The sequence below is a fragment of the Mytilus edulis genome, chromosome 4, assembly GCF_963676685.1.
Source record: "Mytilus edulis chromosome 4, xbMytEdul2.2, whole genome shotgun sequence".
Taxonomy (NCBI): domain Eukaryota; kingdom Metazoa; phylum Mollusca; class Bivalvia; order Mytilida; family Mytilidae; genus Mytilus; species Mytilus edulis.
In genome coordinates, this window is record NC_092347.1 from 8,501,960 (window position 1) to 8,520,753 (window position 18,794).

The window sequence follows — 18,794 nt, forward strand, 5'->3', positions numbered from 1 at the left end:
AGAGGAAAAATAAGTAATGCTAAATGAAAAAAACTCCACCATATAGTACGGATTGAACAAGTCAATGACGGTACCTATTTGACATCATCAGTAATGTATTATTCCTTCTATAAAACAATTTCCCATATTTTATTACAACTGCGTGCCCATTGGATCTAAATGCTCTCCAATTTCGTACATTCATTATTTGGACTATTTACCTTTTTGGATTTGAGCATCATTGATGAGTCTGTTGTGGAAGTAACGCTCTTCTGACATGCAATAGTTTAATCCTGACATATATGATAAATTTATGTTTACAACTAAGATATTCGTTAAAAAAACAATGCATGTACTAAAGGAAGTTCGCTACTCAGTTTAAAATAAACAATAATTCATTAACACTAGTATATATTAAAAAAGGAACAAAAATAAAATATAGGTCGATGTGCTTGTTTTTGAGATATAAGCTATTGAAATTTTGGCGGTAAAATGTTCTCTCTAGATTTTTCATTAACAAGTTAAAGTTCTCAAAAAAAACTAGTAAAAATAACAACGATTTTATAAGACTTTTACGGATTTTATAAGACTTTTACAGATGGCCTCTATGATACATGTACAAGATTTATAGAAAGAAAAATGGGGGTCAAGAGGCAAAATGTTGTAAGGCATTTAAATGGATAAAACCACATGAGAACCTGAACACATATCAAACAGTTTAATATCAAATTGCTAAATAAAGGTTTGTTGTCCCCTTAAGTAAAAGAAAGAATTATCATATTATTTTGCGTTTGTGATCTTCCAAAGCAAACAGAATGCTTTAAAGCAATACTTTATATTTAGGAACATGTGTATCATACGATGTGTTAACGGTTTATCTACATGTATATATGTAGTTGGTCTCATTAACTTAACTGCATACACACCTAAAATAAAAGAAAAACAAAAGATACCAGAAGGACATTCAATCGCATATGTCAAAAAATAAACTGCTAACAAAATAAAAGACCAGCATACAAACCAAATTACAAAAACAGTAAACTGACGACTGAGCACCACGAACCGAACCAAAATAACGGAATAACGGGGTGATCTCAGGTGCTATGGATAGTAAGCAGAGCCTGCTAGCAGATCCCCATCAGGTACCCGTCTGTTGCTCATTCAGTTTTTAAAAACACGGTAATAAATCTTATTCTATAGGTGATATATGGAAAAAAGTTTACGTGATTGTAGTTACGTCATTTTGGAACATATTCGTAAGCTTTAAAAAAAAAATAAATACGGAAGCAAAAAATAAAAACATTTCGCGAAAAAAACAAACCCGACTGAAATCGACGCTACAAAAGTTAACGGTCAACATTAAGAATTGGTTAATACGAAGTGTCACTCAGTGTCTCAACGAGATAAAAAAAAACCAATTTTTCGGTTTGAAAATGTCACTTTAAGTTTACAAAATATCACTTCCAGAATCAAATGATACTATTTTTCCACACCTAAGTCTCCAAAAGTATCAGCTTCTAAGAAGTCTGCAGTAGCTACTGCTTGTACATAGCAGAGGGGCGAAAGTTACCAGAGGGACGGTAAAACTCATAGATCGAAAATAAACTGACAACGCCATGGCTAAAAAAAACCAGACAAATAATAGTACACAAGACGAAACATGGAAAACTAAAGACTAAGCAACACGAACCCCACCAAAATCTGGGGGTGATCTTAAGTGCTCCAGAAGGGTAAACAGATCCTGCTCCACATGTGTTACCCGTCGTGTTGCTCGTCTTATTACATCCCCGATACAAAGTCTATCTCGGTAGGTGAAATTAGTGGTAAATAGGGAAGTGGGTTGTTGTTGCAAAGTCAGAAACGTGTCCTATATCATATGTGAAACGGTTATTCCATAACGGACAACCAACTCGTGATGGCGTCCGTAAAATTTACGAAGGGGTGATTTCAACTTCACAATTTGGTTTAAAAGCTTCCTTGTGAGCAGCAGCCCTCTATCAAGGAAATTATAATAGGAAATACAAGGATATATATACTCCGTATGCAGGCGCTGCTGGAATGATGCTACATAGAAATGGAAAGTTCACAATTGGGAAGCTGAAATCATCTCTTCTGTCGTAAAGTTTTGTTTTCAACCGACCCTCATTGTCAATTTTTAGATGTAAGTCAAGATATAAGGCAGACCTAACTGTATCTGTTGTATCCTTTAGTTTGATTGGATAGATGCGTTCAACATAGTCACCAAATCTATAATAATATGCTTACCGCGCAACGGGAAAATCCATATATGACAATGATTCTATATCCCCAGACAATTCAAAGGATTTTTGATACTGATGGTAAAATTAAGCTCAATTTGTATTACGAATCATATGAATTTAATATTAGTTTTCCTATAGTCAACTTCTGGAGTTGAAGCATTCCCTCTGGTGCATCATATTGATGACTTCTGACATAGCTTAGTTTTATTATGATTACCCTCTTGATTATATCTATCAAGACGAAAAGAAAAGGACGCAAACATTTCAATTTTATTCACGAGCTATTCGTTCATTACCATTAATTGATCAATAATTGCAAAGTCTAAAGTCTCATTGTTCCCTAGTTATGATTTTGGGTCCTAAATGCTCTTAAATTTCTTACTTTATGTGGTCTTTTTAACTTTATGTTTCGAGCGTCAATGGTGGGTCTTTTGTGGACGAAACGCGACACTGGCGTACAGAATTACAATCCCGGTATATTTGAAGAGTTTGTTTGAGAAATCTTTTTTGTTCCCGTATGTTCATTATTGTCAATTTAAAATTGAGATTGTTATGCTGCTTGCCTTGAGATTTACCACTGTTTGTCAAGTCAGCCATGGAAATGTGTGATGTAACGGTTGTTGCCTTCATACATAGCATAGATGGTTCCTCTTTCTTGGCCTCTTTAATATTTACCTATGATAAAGAAACTGATGTTTTTGTAAAATGAACTTTACTTTTAGCCCTAAATTTTTTTTTCTAAATGACTGCTATCTGATTGTGACATCTCAGGAGTAATAGTTTATCACACAGTGGTAGTAATTTAGCCGTTGTCAATGTGATAGTACACGATTTTTTCCTCTAAATTCTCTAGCATCAAAGCCATTGAAGGCAAATAAGCATTGGAGTTACACAGCAAGACAAACAAAGAATATGAAAAACAATCAACCTGACGATAGTTACAAAGTGCTTTACATTTCTAGGACGTATATGAAGTTGAAAATGATATTTTGATTTATACCATCATTCTAGATTACAAAATACTTTTGAATGTTAATTCTGAAATATAACTTGTCATAATTTTTATAGTCTTTAATAAATATTATAAGTTTATTGAGTGTATTAGAAGGGGATTGAGATTTGACAGTTTCAACTACAACAGTAATTGCTCTGTTAACTGTGCGTCTTTATCTCAAATTATTATCATTAATATCAAATGACTCAATATGTTGCTGCAATTCCGTATCTTAAAATCTATTGTATTAACAAATTCATTATGTTGTTATGGTTTTTATATTCATCGGATAGATATGATAGAAAAAAAATGTATGAACAAAGTTATCAGATTATTTAGCTCTTCTTAGAATGCTTAGAGATTGCGAACCAATAACGAGGTGCGCAATTGATCGCCAAAGATTTAAGTATTATAGTTTTCTCAAAATACACTATATCGATGAATATCTATTGAAGTATTATTAAATCTTTTCCATGAAACAATTTCAGATTTCCACTCCGGAGATACAAAGTGTCTTGAAGATTTATATTTTTCTTCTCTAGTTTTCGGTCGATGAGTATCAGCTAGACGGAAGAAAGTATCGTTGTTCACACACGGGGCTGTAATAAATTTACGGATTGGTGGAGTGGGTGGACGAATCTTTACTGTATATGTTGGTCTGGGGGTTTTATTTCTGAAATAGAGATGCACAGAATTAAACGACTATGTATGATATGACTAAATGTTATTAATGCATGTATTTGTGGATATAAATTGGCCGCCGATTAAATACTGCATTAGTTCCAGTAATAACCACACAGGAAAATAGACCGGACGCACATGCAAGAACCTCCCTGTTCTCATACATTGCAGAGCAAACCTTTCTAAGTACCTGAGATCACCACCAGTTCTAAGTTGGGCTCATGTTGCTTAGTCTTATGCTTTCTATGCTGTGTTTTGTGTACCGTTGTTTGTTTTTTTCCTCATACCGTTTATCCTCTTTTAAATCCTTCACAAATCTTTAAAACTTACTGTACAATGTGATTCTATGATTATTGTCAAACGCTGTTTACTGTCTTATAGCATAAGATATTCTCTACCTTTGGTATCTTGTGAATATTTGTATCATTTGCCATATCATACCACATCTCATCATTTATATAGCTATATATTCTACATTAAAAATATAGTTTTTGTAGTATGTTAATCTAGTGAGTCGATTTATGACTTTTCTTATCGGTTTTATCAATGGTTCAATCACGATCTTCTTTGACAAGTAGATGTGGTACACTGCATACGTTTTTCGAATTTTCCTTTCATAGATTTATAAAGTATTGGAAAACAAGTACGATTGCAGATCTGGTAGATAAAATTGAGAATGGAAATGGAGTATGTGACATAGAGACAACAACCCTACCAAAGTGAAAAAAAGGCAGAACACCACCAATTGGTCTTTAACATTGCGAGAAAATCCCGCACACGGAGGAGGGATTCAGCTGGCCCCTAAACAAAAATGCGTTCTAAGTGAAAATGGACGTCATACTTAACCCCAAAACACATAAATGAACTAAAATTAAAAGAACATACAAAACGAATAAAGGCCAGAGGCTCCTGGCTTGGGACAAGCGCAAAATGTGGCAAGCTTAATTATGATTTGTAAGATCTCAACCCTCCCCATATAGCTCTTGCAAGTGTAGATTAAACAAACACACATCAATACACACAGTAAAACTCAGTTTAAACGTATTCTGATTGCGATTTCAAGACAATGGCCATTGTTATATTATAGTTCGTTTCTGTGTGTGATACACTTTAGTGTTGTGTTTCTGTTGCGTCGTAGTTCTCCTCTTATATTTGGTGTGTTTCCCTCAGTTTTAGTTTGTAACCCGGATTTTTTTTCTCACTCAATCTTTGAATTTCGAACATCGGTATACTACTGTTGCCTTTATTCAGAAAAGGTAACAAAAGAAACTAAATGACAATGATACATAAATTAAAAAGGACAACTAGCAGTTAATGACATACTAGCACCAGACCTCAATTAAACTGATTAATATATCATGTCTACATTATATTAAAATCAAGTACAATCCCTCTCGTAAGAAATTAAGTAACAAGCCATAATAAATATATGAGAGAACACAACACGTATCATGACAACAACTGGTTAAGAATACATGTGTTTATTTCCGATGCAAATACCCTATGAGTGAATCAATATTGATACTACAATATACTATATTTAATGACCTGACAACAGTATCGTAAATATATCCCTTCTGGAGAAGTCTGTGTAAATGTTTTGTAAGCTTTTGGGGTGAATGCCGACATTTTTGTGCTTGGTATAGAATTTTACAATAAAAGATTGAGTGTGAAATACCTGAACGAATAAGTTGTCTGCATGTCAATGTTTATTTATATTTACGAAGATATCCTTGTACTAATGATAATATTAAGCAAATATTTAGATTTTAGGTGAAAAAATGCATAGAAGACCCATTGGTGACCTTCGGCTGTTTTTTAATCTTTGCACGGGTTGTTGTTTTTTTGACACATTCCCCATTTCCGTTCTCAATTGTATAGCAAAACTACCGTACTGCGATGTAATTTAAAAACAGGAAAGTCCATAAAGATAACAAAATCCAACATTTTCAACAAACGGAACAAGTGGAAAAACAACTTCATATTCCTGCATTTTAAAAAGAAAATTGGTGAACCTGGTTCTAAACCTCCCTATGGTCACCGGTTTTCTACTGTTGCTTTAATTTAACTAGTCCGTTTAAGTCCCAAACATTTATACATTTTCGTCTTTCAATGTTAAGATATTTGAGCGTTTCTGAAAAATGTAAATCCAGATTATCGCTTCAAACGCACTAAATGTATAAAGTACTTATGCATTTCCTTGCAAATCGACTATCGTTATAGATGATTTACGCAACGAAATAGTAGTCTTAAGTTATTCATATCGAATCAGTACTTTATAAACACAGAATCGACATACGAAACAAAGGTGTACATTTGAAACAACTTTCTAAGTACAGTATTTGACGCAAAAATACAACAAACTGGCACAGCAATAACAGTTCAATCAAGGAATTGCTTATGCTGATCTATATACAATGTCTTGATTCAATCAAGTTTATAATCTCTATATATTATCCTTGCCACAAATCAACTATAATTTACAATAGCATAAATATACGGTAACCGTAGTTTATTTTATAAGATAAAAGGTTAATATATCTATTGCTTTGGCCCCTATGGGCGTAAATAACAAATAACATGTTGATATACCGGTATTAGATGACAGATGGAGTCAATTTTAATTTTTCAAACTTGTCACACTTTGGTCGAATTGTTGTCTCTTTGACACTTATACCAATTCCATTCTCAATTTTATTTCAATAGAAACTAACATGAAAAGTATTTAAGGTTAAAAAATCAAAACCTAAAGTTGAGAGAACGATATCAGTAACACGCTTTACAATGTTTGGATAAAGTTTCGGATTTTCAAATATTTTGAGCTAGAATATTACCCAAGAGAATATTAGTTATCGCAGTGCGCATGTATGAGTAAAATTGGCACCGATAGTGACATTTTCATATACTCATAGTTATAACTCCCAACAAACCTCTTTGAAACCTCTGCACTCCACTGACGTTCGAAACTTTTCCTTTTATCTGCTGCTCTCCTTTTATCCTCGTCTGACATCCAGTAATGCGGATCTGCACTTTTACAGTGAACCCGTCTGTTATCCATTTGGTGTCTTAGCAACGAAATAGGAAATTGACGAACGGATAGCCTTTCCCCTAATTTCTCATTTCCACGTGAATTGACCCAAGCTTGTCGAACTTCAGAAGTTGCTTGAAAAAGAAATGACATGATAATTAAATAGGAATAACTAATAAAGATTACTGTAAATCACGTCATCAGTTTTTCGACAAATCAAAGCTTTATTTACTAAACAATCAATCCCGGCACCAACTAAAGTTATAAAAACAGCAAGCACTGATCTTAAGAAACATTCTCCCCCAAACAATATGTATATTATCTGCGATGCCATTATAACTGTTGATAAAAAATGTACGTTAATATTTGCGTCTTTTATAATTTGCTACAGGTAATATAAATCTTCTGTGTTGATTATTGCTGTCGAACAGTCAGAATTTAGACGATTTTCACAAAGGTTCTGAGGTAAAGTTTGAATAACTATTTATATCCTCTTTCTTGAATTGTATTTATGCTATTGTCGAAGCATCTCAACTTATTGTGTAAATAAAGCAGTTTTTGTTTCATGTGACCACACAAGACGAAGCACTTATCAATAATACGGTATCTTTCCACGTCTTTTGTTTCCAGGAAACTGACAGGAATAAAAAATATGAAAAATAATTCATTTCTCTATTTAAGATGGAACCTAACTTGTATACTTAAAAGATTTTTACAAAAATACATGAAATAAGATCGGTTACTCATACATTGTGTATGTTGAGAGAAATTTTAATAACATATTGCCAACATTAATTGAATCACGACTGTAATCAAAATGAAATACCGTGTTATGCAGTATTGCTTTTGCCCATTGTATAATGTAGTACTGTAACATCTATGTCATTTTGTTATCATCTGGTCGAGAGTTGTGTCAATCAAACAACATTTTTATCATTTTTATTACGTGTATCTAAAAGGCTATATACTACATCCTTGCGATAAAATTTTGATTTAGGAATTACTTTACTGCTCATATTTAAAGAAACATATTTTAAAAAGGAGATTGAATGACACGAGGCATTTTGTAACCATTATATAGCAAAAATGATCACATTCTTCAATCAATTCAAACTTATGTATATATTTTTTTTCTCGTATCTTCTTATCATCAATTTTGTTTCTTGTCAAAATAACATTGAATATAATGGCAAGCATTCTAAAACAAGACTTTCCTCTCTTGTCTCTCATAGACATATTTTTCTTCGAATTTGGAAATTTTTAAAACAAGCAGAAGCCCCTCCCCTCCTGCAGTTAAATGTTTGTTTCCCTAGACATAGAATAAGACAACAGTTCAGAAAAGGAACATTGGGATATCACTAAGATGGCAAATCATGTTAAAATATAAGATATCATATTGACTATAAATGGCCATCTTATAAATGAGTTTTTAGTAAAATGCATAGGTACATGTATGAACCAATGCCTCTAAAAAAAAAAAAAAAAAAAAAAAAAAAAAAAAAAAAAAAACCTTGACATCTTTGAAGCAAAACATTTTTTTTTTCATAAGGCCTTGACTCATATCTTAATATTTAAATGAAGTTCTCACAATAAGAATATACTAGCCAATTATAAGCATTTGAATTTGATTAAGTATACAGATATAGGACATAACGTTGACAAAACGTCACAGTACAAATAAAAGCTAAATGGTTTATGAACAATGGTAAACATTCAAATGAATAGCTCTAAAAAGCAACAGGACAAACTTGCCTTACCTCTTTTGGCTGAGTAGGATTCTGAAATTATCGGCAAATTCAATTGTGAAAATATGATGCACAGTTATTAACATTCATAGCATTAGTAAAGTTTAAAAAAAGCAATAATGGTTAACTTGCAGAGTGCAATATAATTGTTGGGTGTATGCATGTATTTTTTTTAATTTTTTAAATTTTTTTTAGGTGTGAAATATTTTGCACAAACCTTTTAGAATTTATTTTTTTATAATCTACTTGAAGACAATGACCTCTCTTTCATAAACACACTACAGCTGTAGATATTTTTTTCATTGTATTTGGTTCATACGAATATATGATATTTTACTTACTGTACTGCCTGTCATATTTTAGAGGTAACGGAAATGGTTTCATTCCTTCCGGAATGTGAAATCCGAATGGTGTAGATGTAGGTCTACAAGACATTCCTGAAATGTCAAAATTTACAATTATTATATTATAATGACTAGTCATATACTAGACATTTAAAGTGGAAGCAGATATCAACACCATACTGTCCGTTTATTTGTCGGTTGAAATTATAGACCATAGCGATACCCCGATACAAATAAATCATCAGAATTTCTATGCAATCTTTTGTCGTTCGCAAGGTCGCTTATCATTGTTGTTCAGGTCTTTAGATGTTTTGATATCAGATGTGGTGAGAATGTGGTATGAGTGACAGTTTGACAACTCTCCATCCAAGTCACAATAGTTAAATCTATATATAAAAAAAGAAAAACGAGAAAAACTTAGGAACCTTACTAACAAACGATATCATCTGCAACTTCTAAAAAATAATTTAGTATGCTTTATGATGTTTAAACAAAGAATGCATGTCAAAGTACGAGGCTATCTGATAAAAATAGGTCTTTATGTTGATAATATCGGCGATAACACAGATTTCCCTTGTGGACTATATATAATATGATGCATATACATTAAATGCAATTTTGAAGTCTCGGAAAAACACTAAATTTAACAGTATATAAAGAAAGAATAAAATGACAAACGGACATGCTAGTTGCTAAATCCACTACCCCATCGTGTCATGTGGCATAGCGATAAAATGTTAGTAACAATAATTTGATAAAACACCAAAACTTAATTTGTATACTTAAATTTTGGACGTAACACGAAAACTTCATTGATATACTTACATTTTGAACGTAACACGAAAACTTAATTGGTATACTTACATTTTGTACGTAACACTAAAACTTAATTGATATACTTACATTTTGGACGTAACACGAAAACTTAATTGGTATACTTACATTTCAGACGTAACACGAAAACTTAATTGGTATACTTACATTGTGTACGTAACAAAGTTAACAACGTGTTTACAACCTTTCAAATATCAACTTTATTCCGATTCTATCGAGGGGGTCAGGGTTCATAGAAAGAAGGTAAAAAATATGTAATTTTGAGTAATTTAAAAAAAAAAAAAAAGTTACATATATATGTTCATGTTTATATTTAATTATCATTTTAATTTTCAGTTGTCATAAATGTAATATTTTGATATATATCGATTTCCCTTAAAATTATAAGACCCCCAACGCTGACATACATTTAAAATATGAACAATATTTACAGTTGATATAAAGATAACTTAAATATAATAGGTAGTCTAGTACAGTTTAAAAGAATACACATGATTGTTTTGAGATAATATTTTGTTTGGTTTATTATTGTTTGTTCCCCATTACACAATTAAATTAAAACTATATAAAAATGTACAAATAAAACCTGGTCATTTGTCAGTAACCAATATCAATAAGTTCTAAATTGAGTAACGGATTTCGTTGGAATTTATAAATGTTGTTAACATTGCAAAATCTATTCAAAAACAATAATGTAAAGGTGGTAAATTGTAAAAACACAATATAATCAAACCATATTGGTATAGTTTAGCTTGTTACAAATTACAACATTCTATTTTTAATGAATCATGACACTGAATCAAAAGAATAGAAAAATATATCACTGTATCACTTGGAGCTCTATATATCTTGAATTTCATACACCAATTTAATAAAATAAAGACACCCTATCAACAGAAAGGGGCTAATAGAATGGTCAGCTTGCAAAATCATTGATAGTTTCAAAGCCTGTATATATTATTAGAGGTATAGGTAAATAAGACAACAACAAAACGACTCAAAATTGAGTTGAGATCAACTTTTTTAAGAATTTTAAAAGAATTTAATACTAAAATAGAACATTATTTTCAACCAATTTAAGTGCGTTAGTGGAGCAGGATCTGCTTACCCTGCCGGAGCACTTGAGATCACCCCTAGTTTTGTGGTGGGGTTCGTGTTTTTTATTCTTTAGTTTTCTATGTTGTGTCATGTGTGGTGTTTTTTGTTTGTCTTTTTCATTTTCAGCCATGGCGTTGTCAGTTTTTTTTTTTAAATTTATGAGTTTGACTGTCCCTTTGGTATCTTTCGTCCCTCTTTTGTAGCATTATTTGATTGAGAATACAGTTGATAGACGTTTAAAGTAGGTTAAAATGCAAACCTAATAATAAATGAGTACCTCAAATACCTCAATATCTGCTAAGATAAAGAAAAACTAATAGAATACTATTGCAAAGTTATTGCCGAAGTGCAAGCGATTATATTTTTATTTAAAGAAAGGCATGTACACTATTACAAAAATCATATGTGTGTAATCTGGCTGTAAGAAAGAAGTCAAATCACAAAAATACTGAACTTCGAGGAAAATTCAAAACAGAAAGTCCCCAATCAAATGGCAAAACCAAAAGCTAAAACACATTAAACGAATGGATACCAACTGTCCTATTCCTGAATTTGTTTCTAATGATATACCTAATACCTAACTTGCTCTGCAAGGTGACCCTTATAGTAAAAAAAGCTGACATGTTCATGGATATTTGTAACTGATGTATTTTGTAGACAAAACGCTCGTCTGGCATACCAAATTACAATCATGGTATCTTTGATAACAATTTCCACCACTACTGGTGGACGTTTCGTCCCCGAGGGTATCACAAGCCCAGTAGTCAGCACTTCGGTGTTGACATAAATAAAGGCAACAGTAGTATACCGCTGTTCAAAACTCATAAATCCATGGACAAAAAACAAAATCGGGGTAACAATCTAAAACCGAGGGAAACGCATTAAATATAAGAGAACAACGACATAACACCGAAACGTAACACACACAGAAACGGACCAAGCATCAGACAAAACACCACGAGAATAACAAATATAACATGAAAACCAAATACATGAATTTGGGATAGACAAGTACCGTGCCACGTCTTATCTCAATTTCTCATAAATAAGAGAAAACACAAACGACTCAAAGTTAAAATGCAACTTTTTATAAATTTCCTGATACAAAACTTTGAATTTTTCTAAAAACTAAAGATTTTCTTATCCCAGGAATCGATTATCTTACCCGTATTTAGCACAACTTTTTGGAGTTTTTGGTCCTCAATGCTCTTCAACTTTGTACTTGTTTGGCTTTATAACTATTTTGTTCTGAGCGTCACTGATGAAGACGAAACACACGTCTTGCGTATTAAATTACAATCCTTGTACCTTTGATAACAATTATAAGAGTTTTGCTTATTTTCAAATTCACGAATAATGCATAAATGTAAGTAATGTCTTTATGAATGAATATTATTCAACATTCTTAATCATAGATCCAATCTATGATAATTATACTATATGAAAATAAGGAGATGCGGTATGATTTCCAATACAATAAATCATAGGCCCGACATAATAAATATGAAACAATTCAATTAAAAAAACAAACAAGCCTAATTTATAACACAGATATTCACGTGACACAAATATGATAGCCACGAACCAACGACAATCACTGGGCTCCTCACTTGGGACAGGTGCATACCAAATGTGGTGGGGCTAAACATGTTTGTAAGTGCGAAATCCTCCCTATAAACCTAGTACAATGTTATAACTGCACAACATAAGAACAAAATATACACAAAGTTTAATTTATTAGATTGATCCAATAAAAACAACAGCAAACAAAAACACATACCGGACGTGGCAGGGTATCTATCCACCTCTTATCCCTAACAACAAACAGACACTAAATGAGGATCTGGGAGTACTCGCAGTAACTAAAAGCAAGTTCAGAGCGAATAACAATCAGTATAAAAACAAATCATGTATCTAAATAAAGGCAACAGTAGTATACCGCTGTTCAAAACTCGTAAATCTATGGGGAAAAAAAATCGGGGTAACAAACCAAAACTGAGGGAAACGCATTAAATATAAGAGGAGAACAAAGACACAACATTAAAATGTAACACACACAGACTAAGCATTAGACAAAATCCGATGAGAATAACATTATTTCTAATAGATTCTGGGACCTCAGTTGCCGATTGGTCTAAATAGTTTGTCTAAAGGTCTGTCAACTCTGTTGATGTAAGATAGCATCGCGGTAGTGGCGATGTACGTTCGATCCGATCTTAATTGTAATGAGTGTGATTTCCTTTTGAAGGTCGGTTTTCTCTCCTAGTACTCAGTCTATAATAACCAAGAAAAGCTGATCGAGTTGTTGGAAATGGTATTAAGTAAAGGCAACAGTAATATACCGCTGTTCGAAATTCATAAATCGATTGAGAAAAAAATAAATCCGGGTTACAAACTAAAAGTGAGGAAAAACATCAAATATAAGAGCAGAACTACAACAGAAACACAATATTAAAATGTAACACACACAGAAGCGAACTATAATATAACAATGGCAATGTTCCTGACTTGGTAGCGGACATTTTAAGAAAACAATGGTGGGTTGAACCTAGTTTCATGGCATGCCAAACCTTCCGCTTTTATGGCATTAAACAACACAAACAAACCAAGAAATAATCTTAACAGAATGAGACGATCTTTTGTCATTATCAATTCTTTTAATAAAACAGTTTAGGTATTGGCGAACTGTGCAATACATTATCATGCTATCATTAACCCAACTATTATACTAGAAAATAAATTAGTGAGATGATGTATCAATGTTTAAGAATATGTATGAGAATAAGCTTACTGTGTTTGTATTGAGTTCCTTTTACTTTTATCCAGCCATAGCTTAATCTGAAATATGAAATTATATAATAATAAGGCGCGATATATTCCCACCAAATTTATATTCCAAATTATTTTAAACAATATTTTTAATATCAAATTTCACAGCTATGTTTTTCTAATGTAAACAATAATCACTATCGAACAAAAAGAAATATGTAAACCTTTTAATTGTATTGATTTCAATATGAAATTTAATTCAAATGTCTTCTTTCTTTATCAATGGATTTACACAAATGTATGTTATAAGACGCTTCATGATCTTTTTGCGAAGCTTAGCTCATGAATCTGTTTATGTTTTAAAAAATGTGAGATCCACTATTGTTTATAATTGGAATATAATGAAATATCCTCACAGTTTATTTAGACAGCCATGCACATGTAGTAATTGGTGTCAAAGAAGGGGCACTATTCAATATTCTATGTCTAAGTTCGTCTAAGATCTGTCATCGGCACCAACTTTCTAAAGTATATATAGGAATCAAGGAACAGATGTATAAAAAATAAAAAATGAAGGACAGATACCCGAAATTGGGGGGGGGGGGGGTAGGGGGGGGGGTAGGGGGGGGGCGGAATGGACAGGCACATTATTGCGGTTTACATTCATTTTATTGCATTTATATAACAGTGTAAAAAGTACAATGATGGAAATATTATATAATACTTCCATCTTCAATGGTAAAATTGATGATCTGAATGAAATCTTTATGCAACCATCATATCTTAAGAAACTTAAGTTTGAGAACATGTACAACTGTGTATATTTTCTGGTTAGTTCTTTCACTTGGTATTTTCAGCGCACGAATTTCACTGTGACATTTATAAAAAATGAAACTCAATCTAATACTTCTAATTAAAAGTTGGCTTCGTATAAAACAAGTGAACTTACACAGGTTGTACTCATTGTATAGAAAAAATAAATATGTCCATAAAATATGAAGGAAACACTCATAAACCTTGATACAATATTTGAAAATCTTTTGATAATTTATAGAATGAATGACTATTATAGAATCAATATAGCTAATCTAATCACAATTTTCTTTTAAATTGATACGAAACAAACAAATTTGAAGGGCATTTCACACAAAAGTATTGATTTAGATAGACATTTAATTTGAAAAAGTTGGTTCAAGTTTAATCGATGTGTTTAAGATGTTCTGTGAACCGTACTGGATATTGGTTTCTTATAGAATTAACTGATTGAAATTTACAAATATCTTATGAACAGATTTTATCAAATCAACCATTTTACATTTTAATTGTTGATAAATGTTGTTTGATCAAGATCATAGGCTGTATCATTACCATAACATCATGTAACATGTAGACAGTCGCGTGCGGGACCCCGAGACCGTAAATAGGTACATGTATATAATATATATCGGCCAAGACCGAGGTCTGTAACCAGTCGATAAAGGTCAAATGATAAAAGAAGGGATCCTCTGATAAACGGAGGGTCCATTGAGCGTAGAAACTAATAAAAATCGATCTCAATTATGACATAACAAAAAATATTATATACTGAAGCTGCTCAAAGATTTAAAACTATGATTAGGAAAAACTCCATGATTTCCATTTGTTGCACTTGGAAGGAAAATGTTGTCTACAAAAGGTTATGACTTCTACGTATCTTTTAACGGTTAACCAGAATATGTTCAAATCAAATAGATTTTACAATCAGGAGTGTACGCATATATTATTAGCAAGCGATTGAGTTAATTTTATGACTTAATAATATCCAATGAGCCGTTACGACTTTTTTTATCAGTGCGCTTTATGAGAGTCTAATCTTACTAAATTATTGTTTTCTCTGTTATATCATATATGCATGTAAGTGAATAGTCATTTATGATTTGTTAATAGATCTCAAGGGTTGACTATAGTATAGAAATATAGTCATCTGGATATCTTTCTAGCGACAGAAAAAGTCATGTTAAAGAGAGTCCATCGTTTGAGTATGCATGTTAGAATTAGGAACGTGGACGAAATATTCGATGCCTCGTTCTGGAGTTTTTCACGCTCTCTGCAATTTAGAGAAATATTTCACCTTCTTTGAGGAGGCCGTAGTGAACCTGTTGTTTTTCTACCTAGTACACACAACATTTCTTCATTTTCCAGAAACAGTCTAATTTCAAATTTTGTATTTACAATAATTTAAAAAAAAAATCTTGTATGTATACATATGCATGAATATGTGCCACTGGATGGAAGACAATATGCATGAAATATATGCCACTAGAAGTTATGCAACACTCATTTTGTTTGTTCAAAAATATCCCGGGTTGTGACAGTTGATGATTGATATAACTTAAGAATTGAATTAAAGAGAAGAAGATACTCATTTATTAATCTTGTTGTCTCAATCTGTTGGTTATTTGGACGACTTAAGATTTTGCCCTTTTCTCACTTCAGTAAATTGCCTTCATATTTCAGAATATCAGCCAATTTAATCTAAAAAGAATAGACGACAATTTTCTTAATTTGTCTTTTGTTTTCACAGAAATATATAATTTTGAATTTTATCTATTGCAAACAGCAATGGAGAAGTCTGAGCGTGACAAATCAAATCATGGAAAAACGACACAAGACAAGTTTACAAAACACTAAATTAAAAAATTTAAAGTAATTTACAATCGGGGGAGTAATAGGTGCTCCGGAAGTATATCAATATTCTGCTTAAAATGATTTACATATTAAAGAGTTTGTCGTGTTGTCCATGGTAACCATAACTTCTTTGTACAGTTAGAGGCTGTGTGATAATGTAAAATTTAAAACAGGTACTTTGTTTATACGAATATCAACAAATTAATTCACTGCATTGTTTATAGATATAGGGAGATGTGGTATGAGTGCAAATAAGACAACTCTCCATCCAAGAAACAATTATTAACTTTTTTGGATTCGAGCGTCACTTTTGTCTTTTGTAGACGAAACGCGCGTCTGGCGTAGTCCTGGTATCTATGATGAGTTTATTTAGTATATGTTTTTAAGTAACAAATAGGTCAATTCAATACCTTTTTTAAATAACATTTTGATCATGCCAACTTTCGTCCATAAATTCTTGGTGAAAAATTTGTAATATTTGAGGCACTTTAAAAAGTTTAAACTTAGCCTTAACTTTCTAGAGTATTCATTATTAATGATTTTATTTTAAAAAAAATTCAGGCGAATAGAGTCTAGACTAGCGAACATCATCCCTTACATAATAAAATTATGAAATACTCACTAGATGTCGTATATCTATTATCTATCCTTCTTCTACTATTATAATCAGCCTTTGAAATATCAAATTAGCATAAATGATCAAGTTTTGCACTGTATATTTATTGCATGATGTAACGTTATGTGTAGTTCAAATCAAAAGCCAGTGAAATAGAAACGTTAACATGTATTTTCTAAACACTTAGATATATTTCTTTTTAGAAATAAACTCGATATAATCTTTTACAAACAATAAAACCAGATAAAGATTGCAATGTCAACTTGTATGTCAGATAGGTATAAAGTTTCTATTCATTATTTCAAATGTTTAAAGATTTTCGGTGTATTGAGTTTAATTTATTTGTACATACTTAAATAAAACAGTAGTTTTAATTTAAATATATATCATCGATTTTATATTTCACAATCAAATTTATAATTAATGTTTTTGTCGTTGGTTACAATACCTCGTTTTCGTAACCAATAGTTCCCTTCGTAAAGATTATGGAAACGAAATTATAACTATAGTAATTTCGAGTGTGATTCTGAAGATAATCATCACGAATGAAGTAAATTAACAGAGATATATCATGTTAAGGAGGGGTATTTGCGAAAAATACCAGTCGAGAGAATGTTAAATTTCGTGAGCCGTAAGGCGAGGGAAATTTATTCTCAAGACTAGTATTTTTCGCAAATACCCCTCAAGAACATGCTATATCTGTTTAATTACACCGAATGTTAATGTTCAAAAACGCATTGATGATGATCGTGACGTTACAAGCGTCCAGTCGGATAGAGTATTTTTTGGGTAAATACATGTACCACGGCAGAGAAGGTTAAAAAGGCATATCCTTTTGTCAAATACCCCGGCGGCGTTAAAAAATGGAAGATATTCATTTTATAACAGTAAATTGGTGAAAATTACACTGGCTATCAACCAATCAAAATCCAGGATTCTTACATAAGGTGTAATTACATACAAAATATTTCTTTTGTAGTACATGAAAAAGGATTACAAAAGAGAGACGAAGATGCAAGAGGGACATTCAAAATCATAATTCGAAAATAAACTATTTTAATATGACGTGTTTCTTGCGGTTTGTAAACAATACTTTGATAAATAAAGGCAACAGTAGTATACCGCTGTTCAAAACTCATAAATCCATGGACAAAAAACAAAATCGGGGTAACAAACTAAAACCGAGGGAAACGCATTAAATATAAGAGGAGAACAACGACATAACACTAAAATGTAACACACATAGACAAAATCCCACGAGAATAACAAATATAACATATATATATATATATAACATCAAAACCAAATACATGAATTTGGGATAGACAAGTACCGTGACACGTCTTATCGCAATGTGAATTTACACTCAAAAATAAGAGAAAACAAACGACACAACGTTATAATGTAATACACACAGAAACGAACTATAATATAACAATGGCCATATTCCTGACTTGGTACAGGGCATTTTTAAAGGAAAAAATGGTGGGTTGAACCTGGTTTTGTGGCATTCCAAACCTCGTACTTTTATGGCCATGTGAAATATAACATCAAAATGACAACACAGGACTACAATATAAATAAATTGGAGAACACAATTGACAAAGAATCACACGAACAACAGCCAACAAAAGGCAACAAGTTCAAAATTTTAATACGCCAGAAGTGTATTTTGTCCACACAAGACCTACGTGTGACGCCCAGATACAAAAGTTTGAAAGCCGAAACGAGTTAAAATTGGGTTTGAGAATTAGAAGAATTAAAGTTTTTTTTCTAGC

General features: G+C 32.0%; 1 protein-coding gene across 4 annotated transcripts; it reads right to left on the reverse strand.

Moving 5' to 3' along the window:
- Nucleotides 1-3,466: 3,466 nt before the first annotated feature.
- Nucleotides 3,467-17,370, reverse strand: LOC139518865 (uncharacterized). Of its 4 annotated transcripts, XM_071310512.1 has the most exons (6): nt 17,023-17,296; nt 13,756-13,802; nt 9,030-9,125; nt 8,701-8,721; nt 6,846-7,077; nt 3,467-3,907 (listed from the first exon to the last, which is right to left on the reverse strand). In XM_071310512.1, exons 3-6 carry the CDS (start codon nt 9,121-9,123, stop codon nt 3,655-3,657), a joined length of 600 nt encoding a protein of 199 aa, XP_071166613.1. In that variant the 5' UTR covers nt 9,124-9,125; nt 13,756-13,802; nt 17,023-17,296; the 3' UTR covers nt 3,467-3,654. The 4 variants fall into 4 exon arrangements, with proteins under 4 accessions (XP_071166613.1, XP_071166615.1, XP_071166614.1 ...); XM_071310514.1 differs by lacking the exon at nt 8,701-8,721 and having other exon boundaries at nt 17,023-17,370; XM_071310513.1 differs by lacking the exons at nt 13,756-13,802; nt 17,023-17,296 and adding an exon at nt 10,014-10,085.
- Nucleotides 17,371-18,794: the final 1,424 nt, after the last annotated feature.